Source organism: Phascolarctos cinereus, unplaced genomic scaffold (genome assembly GCF_003287225.1).
Source record: "Phascolarctos cinereus isolate Bilbo 61053 unplaced genomic scaffold, phaCin_HiC Scaffold_1;HRSCAF=81, whole genome shotgun sequence".
NCBI classification, from domain to species: Eukaryota; Metazoa; Chordata; class Mammalia; order Diprotodontia; family Phascolarctidae; genus Phascolarctos; species Phascolarctos cinereus.
Window position 1 is genome coordinate 272,955,977 of NW_027555514.1, and position 21,914 is coordinate 272,977,890.

The 21,914-nt window shown below is 43.2% G+C and overlaps 1 protein-coding gene across 3 annotated transcripts in view; it reads left to right on the plus strand.

The window, feature by feature from the left end:
• STAB2 (stabilin 2) overlaps window positions 1-21,914 on the plus strand; it is a 167,623-nt gene that overhangs the window by 123,563 nt on the left and 22,146 nt on the right. For 2 of the 3 annotated variants that reach the window (XM_020982367.2, XM_020982366.2), the window contains exons 51-60: window positions 3,251-3,427; window positions 7,370-7,459; window positions 8,938-9,084; window positions 10,614-10,670; window positions 12,431-12,557; window positions 13,511-13,660; window positions 16,438-16,542; window positions 17,909-18,016; window positions 18,961-19,154; window positions 20,298-20,439. In XM_020982367.2, coding sequence (XP_020838026.1) covers window positions 3,251-3,427; window positions 7,370-7,459; window positions 8,938-9,084; window positions 10,614-10,670; window positions 12,431-12,557; window positions 13,511-13,660; window positions 16,438-16,542; window positions 17,909-18,016; window positions 18,961-19,154; window positions 20,298-20,439 — 1,297 coding nt within the window. The other variant, XM_020982368.2, reaches the window with a different exon arrangement.

Sequence of the window (21,914 nt, forward strand, 5' to 3'; positions counted from 1 at the left end):
ATAGCTAAGTCATTCACAATTCACAGCCATCAAACAATATTGCTGTTACTATGCACAACATCCTCCTGGTTCTATTCCCTTTACTATGTATCAGTTCATAAGTCTTTCCAGGTTTTTCTGAAAGCATCCTGCTTGTCATTTCTTAGAGCACAATAATATTCCATTACAATCACATACCACAGCTTGTTTAGCCATTCCCCAATTCATGGGCATCCCTTCGATTTCCAATTCTCAGTCACCACAAAAAGAGCTGCTAGAAATATTTGTCCGTTTCCCTTTTTTTTTTTTTGATGTCTTTGGGATATTGACCTAACAATGGTATTGCTGGATCAAGGGATATGCACAGTTTTATAGCCCTTTGGACATAGTTTCAAATTGCTCTCCAGAATGGTTGGATCAGTTCACAACTCTACCAGCAATGCATTAGTGTCCCAGTTTTCCCACAACCCCTCTAACATCCAACGTTTTCCTGTTTTGTAATATTAGCCAATCTGATAGGTGTGAGGTGGCACCTCAGAGTTGTTTTAATCTTCATTTCTCTTATCAATAGTGATTTAGACAAGATCCTTTTGCCTTTAAGGTGATCTCATTAGCCACTACAGCACACTGCCCCTTCTCTCCTTGCATTGGAGCCTAAAATTCAAGGTGGTTCTACAAATGTGGAGTTCTGTACGGGCACCTGATGGAATTGAGGCTTGTTGGGAAGTTGGGAAGAGTAGAGGTCTGCTTTACTCTCTAAAAACTCAACTTCCTTTTTTTTCGCCACGGGGAGCATCCCTAGGGCTAGAAGACCGGGAATCTGCTGTTCAGGGGCTTGTTGCGGAGCAAAGAAGGGTTGTCTTGACTGTTTATGAGCTCAGGTGTGAGCCCTTTGTGCTTTTTAGTGGGATAAATGAAGCTTATCCTGTAGTTGCTGCTTTTTGTTAGCCTGAATGCTTGCACAAGAACTGAATGTGCCCTTGTTAGGCATCAGAAAACATTAATGTTGAAAGGGAACTCATAGGTTCCCTATTCCAATCCAGACTCAAATCAGAAGCTGTTGTACAACACATCATGTTGTACTTCACTTACCATCAGCTGACCGGCTTGGTTTGGACTTCATGAATATCATGTACCTCCACCACCTCCCTTTTCACCTTCCCTTTGTGTATTGCTATCTCCTCCCCATTATATTGTAAGCTCCTTGAGAGCAGGGATTGCATTTCCTTTTCTTATTGTGTCCCCAGTGCTTAGCACTGTGCCTGGCACATAGTAGATGCTTAATAAGTATTTATTGACTATTGATTATACCCAAAAAAATAGTGATTTAGGGCATTTTTTTCATACAACTATGCATAGCTTTGATTTCTTTGTATGAAAACCACCTGTTCATATCCTTTGACCATTTATCAACTGGGGAATGACTCATATTTTTAAAAATCTGACTTAGTTCTCTATATATTTGAGAAATGAGGCCTGTATCAGAAATACTTGTTGCAAAAATTTTTTCCCCAGTTTTCTGCTTTCCTTATAATTTTGATTGCATTGGTTTTGTTTGTTAAAAAAAACCTTTTTAAACTTTATATGATCAAAATTATCTATTTTACATTTTACAATGCTCTCTATATTTTCTTTGGTCTTGAATTTTTCCCTTATACATAAATATGTCATTGCTATTGCATGTTTTCTTAATTCGCTTATGGTTTCACCCTTTATGTGTAAATCATGTACCCATTTTGACCTTATCTTGGTATATGTTCGTGAGATGTTGTTCTATACCTAGTTTCTGCCATACTATTTTCCAGTTTTCCCAGCAGTTTTTGTCAAATAATGAGTTTTTATTCCAAAAGCTTAGATCTTTGGGTTTATCATATACTAGATTACTATGGTCATTTACTACAATGTAATTTGTACCTAACTCTATTTCTTGACCAGTACCAGATTGTTTTGGTAATTACCACTTTACAGTACAGTTTGAGATCTGGTACAGCTAGACCACCACCTTTCATATTTTTTTCACTGATGCCCTTGATATCTTTGAGCTTTTGTTCTTCCAGACGAACTTTGTTGTTATTTTTTTCTAGCTTTATAAAATTATTTTTGATAGTTTGCTTGGTATGGTACTGAATAATAGATCGATTTAAGTAGAATTATCATTTTTATTACATTGGCTTGGGGCCTACTCATGAGCAATTAAGTTTTTTTCCAATTGTTTAGATCTGACTTTATTTGTGGGAAAAGTATTTTATAGCTGTGTTCATCTAGTTCCTGGGTTTGTCTTGGTGGGTAGCCTCCCAAGTATTTTATGATGTCTTTTTTTAAAAAAAGAATTCATAAATATTTTGTTGAAGTTTTTCAACACCACTTGTCACTTCTTATTGACACACTCTATCACTAGTACAACCTCCCATACCACCAAAGACTTCCTTCAAAGAAGTTAAGCATAATAAACAAATATAATGGTCATCTCTTACAAAGTAGGCCCCATTCACCATCCATAGTCTACTATTTCTCTGCTAAGAGGATTTGTTTCCCCAACAATTCAATGAAGTGGAATTTTTGCTGCGTTAATTAAAGTTCTAAAGTCCTTTAGCAGCATTTTCCTTGACCTTATTGTGATCATTGTGTGAATCATCCTCATTCTGCTTTCTTCACTCTGAGTCAGACCATCCAAGCCTCCCCAAGTTTCCTGAATGCTCCCCATTAGTTCCGGGGTGGGGATACTGCAGCCTTGAGGCCGCATGTGTGCCCTCTAGGTCCTCAAGTGAAACCCTTCGACTGAATCCAAACTTCACAAAACAAATCCCCTTAAGGAAAGGATTTGTTCTGTAGAACTTGGGCTCAGTCAAAGGGCCGCACCCAAGGACCTAGAAGGCCACATGTGGCCTTGAGCCCATGGGTTCTCCACCCCTGTATCAGCGATTACTTCCCATTCATATGCCATAATCTGTTTGACTCTCATTGATGGGCATCTACTTTGTTTATGGCTCTTCGGTATTATCAGACTCACTGCTACAGATAGTTTTGCACATTTAGGGGCTTTCCTTCTGTCTTTGACTTCCTTTGGGATTCATGTGCTCTTCTGAGATGATGTGGACCAAGGGGCCCACAGTCTGATTAACGTCTCTGTGCAACACAGGGTTTCTAGCAAACCACTGAAAGTTATGGGGGAGGGGGAAGCTAGGGTTTTCACATAGGCTCTAAACTATTTCCTCTCTGCTCCCTTTGCTTTGTGGCTGGAGTTCTGAAGCTGATTCACTGTGTGTTTCAGGATGCTGGTTTGCTAAGTTTCATCAATGACCCCATTCACAAACCCGTAACCCTGTTCTGGCCCACTGACAAAGCTCTGGCGGCCCTTCCCCAGGAACAACAGGATTTCCTGTTTGCCAAAGACAACAAAGACAAACTGAAGGATTACCTCAAGTTCCACATCATCAGAGATTCCAAGGTAAGAGCCCCAAGAGTCCCACCGAGAGCTCAATGTTGTCCCAAGGACCAGCACCTCTGAGCCTGAAGTTATACCAGCCACAGACATAGGCAAAGTTGGTGGCTGTCTACTCCGTGTGATCTTACACAAGACCCCACCTGCCCTTGAATTTGCTCCCCCTCCCCTTCCTCCCCAACCATGGTATTTATTTCTAATAGATGTTATTGATGTCTTCTGGTTTAACATCACCTGGATTTCCCCTTTTACCTCTCCCCCTCTTACTTCCAGAGAGTTATCCCTCATAAAAAAGAATCTTTTTTTAAAGAAAAAAAAAGAGGAAGAAGAGAACTAATAAAGTAAAACTGATCAACACACCATAAAAATATCTGATGTTACATGCAATGTTACACACCCATGGACCCAAATCTCTTCCAAAGGGGGGCTCTTTTCATATCTCCCCTCTAAGGCCCAGCTTATTCTTTATCACTTTACAACATTCCATTTCTAGTGTTCTGGGGTAGTTTTCCTTCCCATTTAATTATTTCATATGTTGTTTCCTTGGCTTTGCCTACTTCCCTCTGCATCAGTTCATGTAAATCTTCTCATACTTCTCTGTAATCTTCCTCATCATCATACAATACTATAGAGCATTTTAAGATTTGCAAAGCAGTTTACAAATACTATCTCATTTGATCCTCACAAGTCCCTTATATTGTTGTTGTTGAATTCTTTTTTAGCTGTGTCCAATTCTTGGTGATCTCATTTGGGATCTTCCTGGCAGAGATACTGGAGTGGTTTGCTATTACCTTCTCCAGCTCAGTTTACAGATAAGGAAACTGAGGTAAACAGGGCTAAATGACTTCCCCAGAGTCGCACAGCTAGTAAGTGTCTGAGGCCAGATTAGAACTCAAGTCTCCTTACTCCATACCCGACATTCTATCCATTGCACCACCTAGCTGCCCATAGTCATAATGGTTCATATTTATATAACGTTTACTCTGTCCCAGGCACTGTGTTAAGCACCTTACAATTATTTCACTTGATCCTCACAACAACCCTGGGAGGTAAGTGCTGTTATTAACCCCATTTTACAGCTGAGGAAACTGAGGCAGACAGGTTAAGAAACTTGCCCAGGGTCTTATAGTTTGTAATTGTCTGAAGCAGAATTTGAACTCGGGTCTTCCTGATTTCAAATCCAGCACTCCATCCATCTCACCACCTAGCTGCCTCATTTACAGTCATTATTTATGACAGCACAAAAATATTTCATTCCATCACCTACCTCAGCTTGTTCAACCAACCCCTCTTGGTGGGCATCACCTCAGCAATAACCCAAGGTCATGCTCTCCTCCTGCTTACCCTAAACTCCTGATTTTTAGAGCAATCAGACAACAAAGCCTCTGGAAGGACACTGTTAAATGTGTGTATATCACAGAAGGCCCTCAGGACCTCTTTCCTTGCTCTAGTTAATTAACACTGTAAGGCAGAAGGAGCCTCTGGTGAGTTTTAGTGAGAAAGAGGAAGAATACACGAGAAATAACATACTGGCAAGTAGCCCAGCATGGGGACATTCTTTACCAGATAGTCAACACTAAAGTCAGATTGAGGTCTTCAAAAATCAATCAAATCAGTCAATAAGCATTTATTAAGCACTGTGCTAGCACTAGGCACTGAGGATACAGAGGCAAAAACAAAAGAGCCCCTGCCTTAAAGAAGCTTACGTGCTTGTTATTGTTGTTTGTCCTTCTTTCTCAAAGAGGACCATGACATCAGGGAGGTAATGCCACGACGTGCAAGTGAATTGGATTTAAGTGAGGGAGGGCTGTGCAAAGTCACCACCTTACTCTCTCCTCTGGAGCCATCTGAGTCCAGTGGTATGATATAGATCAGGATGGCTGGAGATGGCCCTGGACGCAGTGGGAGATGTTGGCCTTTTTAAGCTAAGGTCTTTCCCAAGTCTCAGTTTGACTACTACTAAAAACAAGGCAAACAACCAAATATCTAAGATGGCAAGGATATGCTGGACCCAGCTCTAACCAGTCTGATTGTTAAATTTAATTTTATTTTATTATTAATTTATTTATTTTCAGTTTTCAACATTTACTTCCACAAGATTTTGAGTTCCAAATTTTCTCCTCATCTCTCCCCTCCCCACACCCCAAGATGGCACACATTCTGAATATCCCTTCCTCCAATCTGCCCTCCTTCTATCACCCCCTTCTCTTATCCCCTTCCTCTTCTATTTTCCTGTAGGGCAGAATAGATTTCTATATCCCTTTGTCTTTTTAATTTTTAAGTTTTTTTGTTAATTAATTTATTTTTAGTTTCCATGATTGTTAAATTTTCAGTGTAAACATTTACACGTTGGAAATCAACAATCACTACAAATCGGGGCTTGACTTGCTGTTTTGTTGATTATCTAGCCTTAAGAAAGTGATAGACAAAATACTAATAACAATGCAGATTAAACTTAAAAGTGTGTCCTACATTCATTTTTTTCCTTGAGAGAACTGGTTGTTAAATATTTACCAGCATACCCCTGGTTAAGACAAGATACTTTCTGGGATATCAAAGAGGTCTGCCCAGTCATTTGTTAGCATTCTCTCCATCTCTGAATTACTCTGTATCCATTTCTCTGCCTACAAGTTAGCTCCATCCCAATCAGCTTCTGTAGAATATAAGATCCTAGAGGATAGGGAAGCTCTCCCTCTGAGATTTCCCTCTATTTTAGCCTGGATGTGTCTTGTATGTAAATAGTCGTTTGCATGTTGTGTCCCCCATTAGAATCGAGCTCCTTGAGGACAGAGAATATTTGTGGCCCTAGTGCTTAGCACAGGACCTGGCACATAATAAGGGTTCAATAAATGCTTATGATGTGTGGAGTTAAAGGGAAGTTTCATTTTTTTTTTTACATAGGGGAGTATTCAAAATAAAAGCTAAAAATATGATAACTGCTGAAAAGAATACTAGCTAATATCTGTCTGGCACTTTAAGGTTTGCAAAGCATTGTTATCTGATGTTATCTCATTAAATAATAATAATAATAATAGCTAAGATTTATATAGTGCTTACAATGTGCCTGGCACTGTGCTAAGCACCTTAGAATTACTATCTCATTTGATCCTCACAATAAGCCTCCGCAGTAGATGCTATTATTATCCCCATTTTACAGATGAGGAAACTGAGGCTAACAGTGGTTAAGTGACTTACCCAGCTAGTGAACGTCTGAGGCTGGATTTGAACTGAAGTCTCCCTGACTCCAGGTCTGGTGCTCTGTGCACTATGGTGCCCCATACTTGCCTTGGGAGATTAAATGACTTGCCCAGGGTCACGACGCTAGTAAATATAGGGGGCAGAGTATGAATCCAGGTTTTCCTGACTCCAGTTCCAACTTCCTATTCACTGTGCTACATGGCCACCTCAAAAAGAGACAAACTGAATATCTGAGGAGTTCAGAGATGAGAAGAGTCACTTCCAGTAGACAGTTAGAAGAGGAAGCTTTCGCCTGATTATTGAAGAAGCCATAGAATTTCCCAAGGCAGAGATGAGGGAAAGGCATTCATTCCACAGGAAAAGAAACAAAGTCACAGAGAGGCCACTAACAATTTCATCCATGTTATTAATCAGTCAATCAGTAAGCATTCATTAAGTGCCTACTGTTTGCTGGAAGCTCAAAGATAAAAATAAGACATCCTGTTAGTAGAACCACGTGGGTCAACACCTTAATCACCTAACTTTCCCATAATTCTGCTCTAAACCAACCCTCAAAGCTGAGTCTCTCCAGGTAGTCTTTCTTCACTGTCCTCTTTTTCCAGTGTCCAGTTATTCTTACCTTGAATAATGTCAAGCATCTTACTGAAAATATTACAACTCTTGGGAAAGGTGGCCCAAGAATGCTGTGTTTGCCAAGTACCCTGGGGTCCTTCAGGTGCTATATCAGTGGGGCACGTTTCTCTCACCCAGATCTTGGCAGTGGACTTGCCCAGCGTTGCATCCCGGAAGACCCTACAAGGTTCTGAACTCAATGTGAAATGCGGTAATGAGAACAACATTGTAAGTATTCTCCAGAAGGGTTGGGGTGATGGAAACTAGTCTGTGGGGTCATAGGAACACGGATTTCAAGCTGCAAGGAGCCTCAGAGGTCATTTACAACAGCCCCCTCATTTTATAGATGAGTTAATCGAAACCCAGAGACATTAATTAGTTTGCCCAAAGCCACATGGGTTGTTGTTAGTATTCAGTCATTTCAGTCACGTCCAATTCTTCATGACCCCATTTGGGGTTTCCTTGACAAAGATGCTGAAGGGGTTGGCCATTTCCTTCTCCAGCTCGTTATACGGATGAGGAAACTGAGGGAAACAGAGTTAAGTGACTTGCCCAGCTAGTAAGTATCTGAGGGTAGATTTGAACTCAGAAGATGAGTCTTCCTGACTTCAGGCCCAGCACTCTGTGCACTATGGTGCCCCCTACCTGCCCAAGTGTCACATTGGTAGGATAGGGGAAAGCTGGGATTTGAATCTACATCCTCTGATTCGAAATCTAGCATTCTTTTCACTGAACTTCTTCAGACACACAAAACAAAGGATTTTGTCAATCTGGCTACTTTGTCCATACTATTATTATTATTATTATTATTATTATTATTATTATTATTATTATTATTGTTGTTCATTGGCAATCATTATCCATAATAACTTATTATCAATAATAATAATGATAGCTACAATTTATATAGTACTTTAAGATTTTCTTTTGGGGGGGGGCCTAGGCATTAAGTGACTTGCCCAGGGTCACACAGCTACTGTTATGTGTCTGAGGCTGCATTTGAACTCAGTCCTCCTGAATCCAGGGCCGGTGCTCTAACCACTGCACCACCTAGCTGTCCCACTTTAAGATTTTCAAAAGACAAAGATAATTCCATTTGAGCCACACAACCACCCTGGGAAATGGGTGCTATTATTATCCCCATTCTACAGTTATGGAAGTGATTTGCCCAGGATCATACAGCTAGTAAATGTCTAAGACAGCATTTGAACTCAAGTCTTCCTGATATCACAGATCATAACTTAATCAGACCTTAGCAAACAGTGTCCATTGGCCCAGAATGTCATCACTTCATGGCCAGCCTTCTGGTGTTGAGGAGGTGAAGTGGATGAACAGAGCAAATCCCACCTAAGACCCTTCCTAGTTGTACAAGCCTGGACAAATCACTTGGGGTCTCAGTTTCTTTTTTTGTTAAATACAGGGGCTGTACTTGATGACCTCCATGGTCCTTTGCAACTCTAGGTCCTCAGACAATGGCCGTGTGGTTTCTCAGCAAGCCTGTACTCAGGTCTTTCCCAGCCTTGGGCTCTGCTGCCCTAGCCTTTAAGCATCCAAAGTCACCTCCACATCGTGATAAAGCATCAAAGAAGGATGTTAGTGGAAGCTGGTTGAGTCTCTCCACCAGTGTCACAGCCTGGGATGGAGACGAAAGGCTTGGGAGGGCTTGCAGGCTGACTCACTGGCTTGCTCCCCTTCCTTCCTCTTAGGGTGACCTCTTTGTGAATGACCAGAAGTGCCGGATTGTCCAGCGGCAACTTGAGTTTGAGAGCGGCGTTGCCTATGGGATTGACTGCATGCTGATTAACCCTAGCTTCGGTGGCCGCTGTGACAGCTTCGTTACCTTCAATGTCTCGGTTGGTCCCTGCTGTTTGGGTGCTAGGCTGGCTTCTAGCCCATGCATGTGTCCTGTAATCTGCAGTGGGGTAAATGTAAAAGCTCCAGTAGTCTCAGTGTCGGTCTGGTGGCCAGTCTACTCAGAGACAGGCCTGGAAGAGTGTGGGAGGGGGTAGTGATTTGGTGGCAGTGTTATTCAATCACCAAGCATTTTATGAAGCATTTGCTACATGCCAGGTAGTGGGCTAAGCACTAGGGATAAAAAAAAAAAAGTAGTTCCTGCCCTCACAGAGTTTATGTTCTTATGGATGAGCCAAAATGTACCTCAGCCAATCAAGAAGAATTTATCCAGCGTTTACTATGGATACAAAGCAAAAGCAAGGGCTTGTCCTCAGGGGGCTTCCATCCTAATGGAAAATGGATATACAAGCTGCCTTTTAGGGGAAGTGTTCCCTTTACCCTAAAAGGGGAAGGTGTAGCTGATGGGGATATGATGGGTGATGGGAAAGGTCTTCTGCCGAAAGTGACATGTGAGCTGAGACATCAAACCAAGGATTCTAAGAGGAAGAGGTAAAGAGGGAGGGCATTCCAGGTATGGGGGACAGTCAGTGCAAAAGCACATAGGTAGGAGATGGAGAGTCATGTTCAAGGAATAGAAAGTGGGCCAGTATGACTGAATAAGAGAGTGTGTGGAGCGGACTGACCTAGAAAGACTGCTTCCATGAAAATGTGCATCTCTGGTCTTTCCAAGGGTTAAAGAAGTCCACATACAAACCCTCAGGATGACAGCCCACTGAGTTGACAGGGAGACAGGAGGAGGGAAAGAACTCTAGCCCAGCAATCATCTCTAGATGTGAAGTGTTAACCTTCAGTATAACTGAAAAGGACATTTGATCAACAAACATTTATTTAGCCCTCACTATGAACCAGGCCCTGGGCTGAGTGCTGGGGAAGGGGTAGGGGGGAGAGAGAGGTGGGAAGAAAGGGAGAGAAAGGGGGATGGGGAAAAAGGGGGAAGGGGAGAGAGAGAGGAGGGAGGAGGAAGGAGAGAGGGGAAGAAAGAGAAGGAAGGAAAGGAGGAAAGAAGAAAAGAGGGAAGGAGGGAAGGAAATAGCCCATACTCTCAAGGAACTTCCATTCTAATAGGAGAGACATGAAGAAAAGTAGGTGTTGGCAAGAAAAATACCAAGTAGGGGGCCAGAGGCCACATCCATAAGAATGCAAATTAAAGCATCACAAAGTGGAAGGAAGGAGCAGGAAGAGACAGTAGATTCTCACTGTAACGATGCTCTCTGGGTTTTCTGGCCATGGGAGCAGTGAATGTGTGAGATCATCTTCTAATGAGGCATTTTGTTCTGTCAGTAACCAGGCGAATCCACCCTACCTCATTTCCTCCATTAAAATGGCCAAGTTCTTGTGTCTTTTAATTCCTTCTCTATGACTACCTCATAATAGACGCTCTTGATCAGTCTCCCAAGGTATGAGTCATAGAAATGCCCCTTATTTCCCAAAACGATCTTTTAAAATAAACGTCTTTTTGTCGTACCAGGGAAACTGTGGAAGCTGCTACAACATTCCTCGCTGCCCAACATGGAGTAAACCAAAGGTAACTGTGAATGCGGGCATGATGTTGCAGAGGGAAAAGCATGTTTAGTCTTAAAACTTCACATTCTTCACTGTGTGTGTGTGCATGCATGTGAGTATGCATGTGTGTGTGCACGTGTGTGTGTCACACATGTAGTTGTGGAGGCCAGGGAACCAGTCAGCATAGCAGAGAGGATGGCTCTTCATAGGCAGCAGATACAGCGAGAGGCAGTCCCACCCCCTGGGCTGGACCAGCATCGCTCACAGGGTTTCTAATGAGGAAACTAGCAGCAGGGAGGCTGTTAGTGATTTTGAAGTTGGCCTGTCATCATTCTGTAACGCACACAAGACAGGGAGCGACAGAGAAGGAGGGAGAGAGAGAGAGAGAGAAAGAGAGAGAGAGAGAGAGAGAGGAGAGAGAGAGAGAGAGAGAGAGAGAGGAGAGAGAGAGAGAGAGAGAGAGAGAGAGGGAGAGGGAGGGGAGGGAGGAGAGAGAGAGAGAGAGAGAGAGAGAGAGAGAGAGAGAGAGAGAGAGAGAGAGAGAGAGAGGAAATGCTGAGCATAAATTAGTTGGAGAAATAAGATCATAAATCTAGTGCTGGATAAGACCTCTGAGGCTCCTCTGCTCCAAACCAACTGAGGAAACTGAGGACCAGATGGTTTGATGTCTTGCCCATGGTTACACTGGCAGTGTCAGAGGCAAGATCTGGACCTCGAACCTCTGGCTCCTGGGCCAGTGCTCTGAAGCTTCCATGAGCAGACACTTCCGTGGTCTGTGGGGAATCCGGGTTTCCCACCCAATAATGTGTGAATATTCTTTGTTCCTCTTTAGTTATATTGTTGGGGAGCTGGGGGGTCTTCCGCTCCACTGGACATTGGGGGCAGGGGGCATTTATGTGTGTGTTCCCCTTCGGAGACTGTCATCCAGGGGATTCTGCTAATCATGTCCATCTGGGACTTGAGATTCACTCAACTAGCACTAGATGGAAGCGGAGGGGACGGAATGAAACAAGTATTTATTATGCACCTACTGTGTGTCAGGTTCAGTACTAAGTGCTTCTCAAATATTAACTCATTTGATTCTCACAACAACCCTATGAAGGGGGTGCTGTTATTATCCTCATTGCACAGATAAAGAAACTGAGGTAGGTAACAGCTAAGTGACTTGTCTAGGGCCACATAGCTAATAAGTATCTGAATTCATATTTGAACTCAGGTCTTCCTGACTATATGTTAATAACAAAATAACATTTCAGACTCAGCTATATACTGCCAATCTGAAACAGTTTTACCATGGAAGATCACTTGTCAAATAGCAGCAGGTGTATCAGAGGCTTCTGACATGTGTGTGTGTGTATGTGTGTGTGCGTGTGTATGCACACATGTTCTCATGTAACATAATTGGCATTTAGGTCATTGTTCAGGAAAATGAATGTATGAGGGCAGAGAGAGAAAAAAAATGCTACCAAGCTGCTGACCCATCCACCCCTCTCTTAAATTACCCAGACAAGGGAGCTAGTAGGATAGCCAGATATGCCAATACTCAGTTTGGTTTCCAGAGGGGGAAAAAAATCCAGTCCATAGCTGGGGTCGGGGGGAACTAATTCATGCTCACTCAGTACCCAGTGACCACTGCTAACCAGATAGTTGTGATGGAGATAGCAATTGAGACATCAGTGCAGGAACCCCACTATATGTTCCATTCACCTTCCTGATAAATGTCTTATCTGGGTCTCTTCCTTCTCCTCTTATGCTCTCTGTGGGGGCTTGGAAACTCTTCAGGGAGTGAAGCAAAAATGTTTTTACGACCTGCCCTTCAGGAGGAACCTGGAAGGCTGCCAGCAGAAGTGTACAATGGTTATGAGGCTGCCTAAATGTTGTAAGGGCTACTTTGGGAGAGACTGTCAAGGTGAGATCCTGCCCTCTTTCCATCCTGCCCTTATGACTGGGACATGTGCATGTTGTCTTGTGTATCCCCTGCTAGACTGCAAGATCTTGGAAAGCAGAGACTTGGTCTTCTTTATCAAGGCTTCTCCTTAAGCATTTAACACGATGCTCAAATAATAGCTTAATAAATATTTGAACTGAATTGAATTGTTGAGAGGCTAGAGTAGGGTCCAAAGAATTGCCACCTCCTGATGCCCAAGGGGTTTATCATTCAATTGCTATTAATACCATCCCTGGCAAAGAAAAAGATGGTAAATGTGACCACTCCTATATGATCACTGAGGAAACTGAGTCACCAGGGACTTTTGCTAGAAGCTCACACAATGAACCAGCCAAGACCTAGGCCAGGGATTCTTAACCTAGGGTCTGTAACTTGGTTTGTTTGGTTTAATATTTTAATAACTGTACTTTAATATAATTTATTTCCTTTACAATCCTATATATTTCACTTTATGTACTTAAAAGCATTATATGGAAAGGAAACAAGCATTTATTAAGCACATGCTGTATACCAAGCATTGTACTATGCCTTTACAAATATCTCATTTTGATCTTTACAATATCCCTGTGAGACAGGTACTTTATTATCCCCATTTTGCAGTTGAGGAAACTGAGGGAGACAGAGGTGAAGTGACTTGTCAGGGTCACATAGCTAGTAAGTGAGGCCTTCCTGACTCCAGGCCCAATGCTCTAACCACTGCACCACCAAAATGCCAGAGGAGTTCATGACCCACAAAGTGAAGAAGCTCTGACCTAGGCAGATTGTGAGGCCTCTCTGACCTCGACTACTGGGTCCACTGCCCTTCATGGCTAACGTCTGTCTGATCCCACTGCAAGAGGAGTTTTTTAGCCGTCTACTTCACAACCATAAAATGCTAAGCTCTAGATGGTTCACCTGTGTTCAATTTCTTCCAGCCTGTCCCGGAGGACCCACGACCCCATGCAATAACCGGGGTGTCTGCATCGATGAATACTTTGGGGGTGGAGAGTGCAAATGCAACACTGGGTTCAATGGAACGGCGTGCGAACTGTGTTGGCCTGGAAGATATGGTCCAGACTGTAAATGTAAGTAGTGAGCCAACTATTCATCTTCACCCCTTCCCCAGAGCCATGAAGCTTTGCTGTCCTGCACCACACTGTCCCCTGCGCCTGTTCTATAAGGTGAAAAGATCTGATTTGTTATTGTCTTGGGTCATATCCCCAGAGCTTAGCATGTGCCTGGAATGCAGTAGGCAATTAATAAATGCTTGCTGGCTTGGTGTTTCTAAGGTCACTTCTAGCTCTAAAGCTGTGGTGCTACTTGAAGTCATTCACACCATGGACTCATGTCTAAAGAGCATTGTAAGTTGAAGTTCTGGGGCTGATCAGAAAAGTGAGCCTCATTTTACTCATCTGTAAAATGTTGAACTAGAGAGAAGAAATCAGGGTACAGTGGGAAGAATGCTGACCTTGACAGACTTTTCATTTCAGCTCTGTCACTAACCTATGTAACTCTGGGTAAGTCAAGGCCACCTAGACCTCAGTTTCTCCATCTGTAAAATGGGGAGGCCTGAGTAGATGGTCTCTTAGGTCCCTTCTAGCTCTGTATCTATCACTCTGTGAGCTCAAAGTTCTCTTTCAAGCCTAAAGCCTATGTCAGAAAAGGACCCTTTGTCCTTCCTCCATGACCTTGGGAAAATTACTTCATGCCCTGGACCTCAGTTTCCTCATCTATAAAATAAAGAGGCTGGAGCAGATGGCCTCTATGGACTCATTCAGCTCTGACTCTATTACCCTAAGCATCTTCTCTGACCTGGGACTCCATTTCTTCAATAACGATGATGATGTTTAGTCATTTTTGGCCTTGTCCAACCCCTCATGACCCCATTTAGGTTTTCTTGGCAAAGATACTGGAGTGGTTTGCCATTTCCTTCTCCAGCTCATTTTACAGATGAGGAAACTGAGGCAAATGGGGTGAAGTGACTTGCACTTCTCTCTGAAAATTAGTTTCCACAACCATAAAACAAGCCTACAAGCATTTATTAAGTGTCTACAATACTCTAATGAGGAGTTGGCCAGGTGGCCTCTGAGGGGCCTTGGGTTCTCTCATCAGCTCTTGGGTATTTTTCCACTAACACAGAGCAGAGCCCTCCCCCAATTTCTTATTCTGTGTAATCTCATCTCTTTTCTGTGTTCCTCTAGAGGGAACTCATTCTTTTCCCTCTTGCCTCTAACTCGATGATCATCCACTCCCCAGGCAGGAAGGGCTCACTCAGATGTAGCCTTCCCGTGGTACACATAGCCCACATGTAGATGAAGGCAGTAGGTGCTCACACCAGCTATGAGAGCCTGAGGCCCGTCTCTGTGCCCTTCCATGGAAAGCTGGGGACTCCTGGGCAGGATGCTCAGCAATCTCACCCATGTGCCTGAGACCTGAGCCCAAAGGGCTGACTCGGAGCCCGTCACTGTCTTGTTCCCCCCTCCCCCAGCCACTTTGCTGGGACCCAGTGAATCATTAAAGCAGGACAGCAGTGATCAAGAGTGCCGAGGCCATGTCTTTGTGGATGTAGGAGAGAAAGACCAAGTGGGAAGAGTCTGAGGCAGCCCCAGGCACTGCTGCTCACTAAAATCACTCCCATAAATCCAACTGGTGAACATGTGGTCAAAGCAGATGATTGGCCAAATAGCTCTACGGGGCTTCGAACAAAGGGAAGAGATTCCACAGGGTTTGCAGCCAGAATGAGCCTTAGAGAGAACCTCTGGTCCGACCCCCTCATTTTACAGAGGAGGAAACTGAGGCATAGGAGGTTAAATGATCTGCCCAAGGTCAGGACCAGTGGCAGAAACCCAGACCATTGAACTCTAAATTCAGCCCTCTTCCCTCCATCAGAAGCATTAACAAAAACTTTGTGATAAAATGCCATGGAATCAAGAAGAAATTGCTATGTCAACCTTGAAATACCAAAAAAATGTGAGATGTTTTCATTGTGCAGTGAAGGGATAGGGACAGTGTCATTTCTCTGGTTTTGGTATTCCTCCCTTTCCCCAACCTGGACCCTAGCTGTGCTTAGAATGTAGTAGACACTCAGGAAGTATCTGATGAATGGATGAGATAACTATTTATACCTAATCCCAGCCTGATTCCCAAACTTCTTTACTTGTACTCTGGAAGATTTGGGTTTAAATCCTCTCCTGGAATACTTACTTGCTGTGGGATCCTGGGCAAGTCATTTAAATTATCTGAGACTCGGTTTCCTCCTTTGTAAAATGTGAATAATACCTGTAATGCCTACATCACAGGATTGCAGTGAGGTTTAAATCATTTGTAAAGCAATTTACAAATTTTTAAATATGTACATTTCAGATATTATCATCATCATTCTCATTATTATCCTCATTATTATTTCCTCCCATCTACTTCACAATCCAGTGACACGACCCTCCTTGCTGTTCTTCTCACATATTACTTTATCTCCAGACTCCAAGCATTTCCACTGACTGTGCCTCATGTCTGGAACCCTTCTCTCTTGTTATCTCTGCCTTACAACTCCCCTGGTTTCCTTCAAGGCTCAGCACAAGTCCCACCTTCTGCAAGAAGACTGTCCCAGTCCTCCTCAATCCTGAGGCCTTCCGTCTGAAATTATCTCCATTTATCCTGGCTCTATCTTGTTTCTACACTGTTATTCACAAGATGTTTTCCCCATTAGGCAGTGGGCTCCTTGAAAGCATGGACTGGTTTTTTTATTTGTTTGTCTTTTTAGGGTTTTTTTGCCTTTCTTTGTATCCCCAGCCCTTAAGTAGGTGCTTGTTGACTGACTATTATTATTATTATTATTGATTTGTTTTATTTGTTTGTTTTACAGCCTGTGAATGCTCAGAACATGGGATGTGTGATGACGGCATCACCGGCTCTGGGGACTGCTTCTGTGAAGCAGGCTGGACTGGCCAATTCTGTGACACTCAGCTAGGTCCGTCCCTAAATACTGCAATCCAATGCAGAATGGGAGGAGTCACTTTACTGTGACTCATTTACCATAGGGGACTCACTGAACCAAGATGAAGAGGAAGGTGTTGGCAACCTTCCTGTACAGGAAAACATGAAAGTGGCTGTTGGATCTAAAGGAGGTTTGCCTCTTTTTGTGGTAGCAGAGAACTTCTCTGAATCACATTTTTAAACGCATATAACAACATGCATGGAATTATAAAAGAAACTAATTATATTAAGACAGTTACTAAAATATTGAACCAACTTCATAGACTCCAGGTTAAGAACCTCTGATTAGCACAAACCCCCTTATTTCATAGATGAGGAAACTGAGGCAAATAGAAGCTAAGTGATTTGTCCAAGAGTACATAGGTTACAATCATCAGAGGTGGGATTTGAACCCAGGTCCTCTGACTCCAAAGGCAATTATTTTTATTCCTACTATCCTGCAGATTTACTGCTGAGCCAGTCAAAATAGCTATCCATTTCCTTACCAAACTGGAAAAATCAAAACAAAAATAATAAAGTATGGGAAAAAAAAGATTGAAAAAGACGTGGGAAAGAATATCAAGGGACTCTTTGTAGAGAGGGAAAGAGATGAGCTGGTAATGAGCAATCTGCCTGTCCCCTCCCAGCTTTAGAACATTATAAAGTTAACTTTCATCGAAAACCATCTGCTACTAGATAAAAGACAGAGAAAAGCAGAACAGAAAAGAGATTCCAGAAATACAACACTTTCATGTCCCTCTGATCACGTTCCTGCACCTGCCCAGATAATGATGATGATGATGATGATGATAATAATAATAATAATAATAATAATAGTTAATGTTTATATAGCTCTTACTATATGTGGCCAGACATGGTGCTAAGCACTTTACAACTATTATCACTCTTGATCCTCACCACAACTGGGAGGTAGGTGCTATAATTATCTCCATTTTACAGATGAGGAAACTGAGGCAATAGAGGTTAAGTGACTTGGTCACACAGCTAGTGTCTGAGGCCAGATTCTAATTCAGGTCTTCTCGACTCCAGGCCCAGCATCCTATCCACTTAGCCACCTCGCTGCCCCAGATGTAGCATTGGCATTGAAAATATATGCATATGATTGTACTTGTATAATCTGTATCAGATTGCTTGCTGTGTTAGGGAGGTGGGAGGAAGGGAAAAAAAATTGGGACTCAAAATCTTACAAAAATGACTTTACATGTAATTAGAAAAAAATAAAATACTATTAAGAAAAAAAAGAAAGAAATTCTGGATGGAACACCTAGAAAAAAAGAAAAGAAAAAGAAAATGTATTCATTCCAATGTCTCACCACCAAGAGTGATGTCTTTGTTAACAGTTTTGCCCCCTGTGTGCACCCCTCCATGTTCCAAGTATGCCACCTGTAAAGAAAACGGCACGTGTGAGTGTGACCTGCATTATGAAGGGGACGGGATAACATGTACAGGTGAGTTCCTCTACTGTCTGTTTAGTATCTGTAGCTTGATATTAGACGGGATAATTTGGCCAACTACTAGCTTTCTTTGAGGCCTGAGAAAGAGCAGTGGACTAAGAATGGATGGGTTATATGTCCCGTTCTTAGCCATTTGCCTCTTTCTTCCAGAAGCCAAGGCCAGAAAACAAAATCTGCTTAACTCTTCATAGGATTATAGATTAGAGCCAGAAAGGAACTTGGAGGTCAACTAGTCCATCCGCCTCAAATGAGAAAACTAAGGCACAAGGAGGCTGGGACTTGGCCAAGGTCACATCGCTAAAATAATCTATTTAAAACTGGCAGGATGAAGATACTGAAGCCCCAGAGTGACCTGCCCAAGGTCACACAGACTAAGCCACCTTACCCCCTTCCCACGGGAAGTCTGAGTCAAAAGCCTTGTTTCCACTGGTCCTTTGTGTCCAAGAGAGCTCAGATCTCCCAGCAAGCTCCATGAGGTCTGTTCTCGAAGAGGACCAATGACATCCCAAGGGCGATGTCTTGACTCGTGCACAGGCTGGATTTAAGTGAGGCAAAGCTGCATACAGTCGTCAGCCTCACTCTCTCCTCCAAGAACCTCTCTCACACATCTCTGCATCAGCTACAGCACTCAGCCCAGCGCCTTACACGTAGCACGAACTGGGTCCATTGTTGCATAAAGTTGTATAAGCGGGATCACTAAGAACAGGGAATGACTTTCTCTCAGAATTTTCCAGTTGCATTTTCATGACCGCCCCAACATACTCGAAATTCCTTGACCAAAGCAGAGCTCTCAATTGAAATGGAAATGTCAGAAGAAATAACTCAAGGACGGATTCTTGGGACTGTCCTTGTTGGGGGTGGGCTGGGCTGCACCTCTCCTCTCCTGTGTTCTCCTGGCACAAAGTCCAACTTAGCTAATTGTGTCTTTAATTTCACAGTTGTGGATTATTGCGAGCAGAACAATGGGGGCTGCTCCAAGGTTGCCAAGTGTTCCCAGGTGGGCACGATGGTGGCCTGCAGCTGCCAGAAAGGCTACAAGGGAGATGGGCACATCTGCACTGCTGTGGACCCTTGTGCAGATGGGCTCAATGGAGGATGTCACGAACATGCAGTTTGTACCATGACGGGGCCGGTGAGTTTCCTGTCCCTATTCTAGGTTGTCTTACACTTAGACCTGATACTCTGAAAAGAATCTACTCATTTTATCTGATTTAATCAGTGGAGGGAACTTCTGGTATGAAATAAATCCCTCCCCTCATGCAGATGGAAATTCATCTGCAATTTATAACTGAGGAGTTGTGACTTGCCTAGCACCACAGAATGGGTCAGAGTGAGGACTGGAGCCTGGATCTTACTAAGTTCCACTGTTCCCTAAACCACTCTCACCTATATTCATAGAATTGTGAGCACTAGTTTCCTTTACTGCAAAACAAGAGGGTTATACTGAATAATTTCTCATGTCCTTTTTGGCTCTAAATCTGTGATCTGCTCATCCTTCCAGTTTGTAAATTTCCCTCTGAAAATGTTTCAATTCCTATATACCAATCCATTAGTCAAGCAAGACTTTCATCATCTCTTGGCCTCAGTTTCCTCACTTGATAAAAGAGGGGGTTGGACCACATGGTTTCTAAGGTCTCTCCCAACTCTCCATGATTTTATGATTATAGATAAGTAGATATATGGATGGAGAGATGGATGGATTGATAGGTGAATAGATGGATAGATGGATGGATAGACGGGTAAATGGAATGATGGATAGATGATGGATGGATGGATGAATGGATTTATAGATGAATGGATGGGCAGATAGAGCATTTATTAAGCACTTACCATGTGTCAGGCACTATGCTAAGCTCTGGAGATACAAATACAAAAGCAAAGACAGTTCTTGCCCTCAAGAAGCTTGCATTCTAACAGAGGAAGACAACACATAAAAGGAGGCTGAAAAAGGGAGTATACGTGAGATAACATGGTTTAGAAATGGTGGCCAGAGGTTCCAAGGAAGATGAAGGGAAGTTTAGCCAATCAGAGCTTAAACATGGTCCAGGGCCAAAGTTCAAGGTCTCAGTGAGAGGGGGACAGGAAAGGAATGGGGATGGTTGGAGTTCAAGAGACATGGTTTGGAAATGGTGGCCAAGAAGTGGCACAGAGGCCTGGTTTGGGATAAGAAGATTAATGCTCCCCATCCACGTCTATGGATATACATTTTTTCCTGGGTGGAGCAGGGGAAGACAGGTGCTGATTTCAGTGCTGCATTTTTTTCTCTCCCCAACAGGGCAAGCACAGGTGTGAATGCAAAAGCCACTATGTGGGCGATGGCTTGGACTGCGTTGTGGAGCAGCTGCCCATCGACCGATGCTTACAAGACAATGGGCAGTGCCACACAGATGCCAACTGTGCAGACCTCCACTTCCAAGGTCAGTGCTCTGGAGACTTGGGGGGGGGGGGAGAAAGAAGAGATGAACTATGAGCACAGAACTCTCAGATGAAGGATCCGTAAAGATGTCACCAGAGTCTGGTGCCCAGGGGAAGCAGATTGAAATGCCCTCAAATGAACAAATGTAGTTGTGATGGTGGGGAGGGGGAGGGAGATGTCCTTAGGACACTGCTGTAATAGAAGACATAGCCCTTGGGCTCCGGAAGGGCTGCTTCTGGGGAGTTTAGGGGAGGAGGTAGAATCGGGGGCAGGAAGGAACCCACTTGGGAGTGTAGACAACCAGCACTAGTGAGATGGGAGAGGGGGCCCCCATCTGGTCATGTCCTACATCAACTAATCATTCTCGCTAAGTAGGTGCTAAACTCAATTGTTTATACACAATCAAAGATGCAGAAGTGTGGCTCACAGCCTGGTTACCAACCTCCCTATTACGACTCTACAAGTGATTATCAGTTGTATCTGACGCACAGCATCAAACAATCTAGACTTCCAGTATTTATTTCTATTATGATCATATGGAAAACGAGGGAGGGGAGAATTGATAATGTTGATGAGATGGGTTTTATACTTAGATAGTAGGCATTTGATGGAGCTATTGATAACAATTACTACTCAAGGGACTCTGGGAACCAAGTCATGTTCTCTGCCTTCAAGTACCTGACAGTCTGGCTGGGTGGAAAAGACAAGCACATGTGAAATGGTGTTGAATTAAGGGCTGGAAGGAACCTCAAAGGCCTTATAGTCTAGTCCCCTCATTTTTCCCACGGAGAGGTTAAGTGACTTGCTTCAGGTACGAGAGGGAGTAAGCATCTGAGGTGAGATTTGAACCCAGGTCCTCTGATCCAGAGCCAGAGCTCCTTCCCCTTTCTCCTGTGATTTCCTTGGTATAAGCTCCCTATCCTGAGAAAATTCTCTGTACAAAAGCAGATAAGCCTGTGGAATGTAAGCTTCTTGAGGGCAGGTATTATTTCATATGAGTATTTGTATCTCCAGTGCCTTGCAGAAACACCTGGTTTAGAAAAGATGTTTAGTAAATATTTGTTTAATTGAGTTGAAGCTTATAAACAACCATAGTTGGGGGTCTCTCCTCTGGATACCTTTTGGCATTGTTATGCTTGTCACAAAGGCCAGCTTCCCAGTGCTACAGTCATTCAAGAGTCCAGGGAAGATGCCATCCCAAGACATAACCAGACCTAGCCTTGGCCTTGACTCCCCCAAAGCCTGTTCTGACTGTTCCCTGCTAAAAAGCATCATCCACTCACGTCCCATTAAAGAGCGGGTCCTACATGGTACAATCTTATATGTGTCGTCTCCCCCCATTAGAACATGAACTGTTCAGGACTGCTCCCTAGGTCTTAGCACGGTGCTTTGTATGCACTTAACAAATGCTTTTTCATTCCTTCATTCCTTCAATGTAGGTTTAAAGCCAGAAGAGACCTCAAAAATCATCTTGTC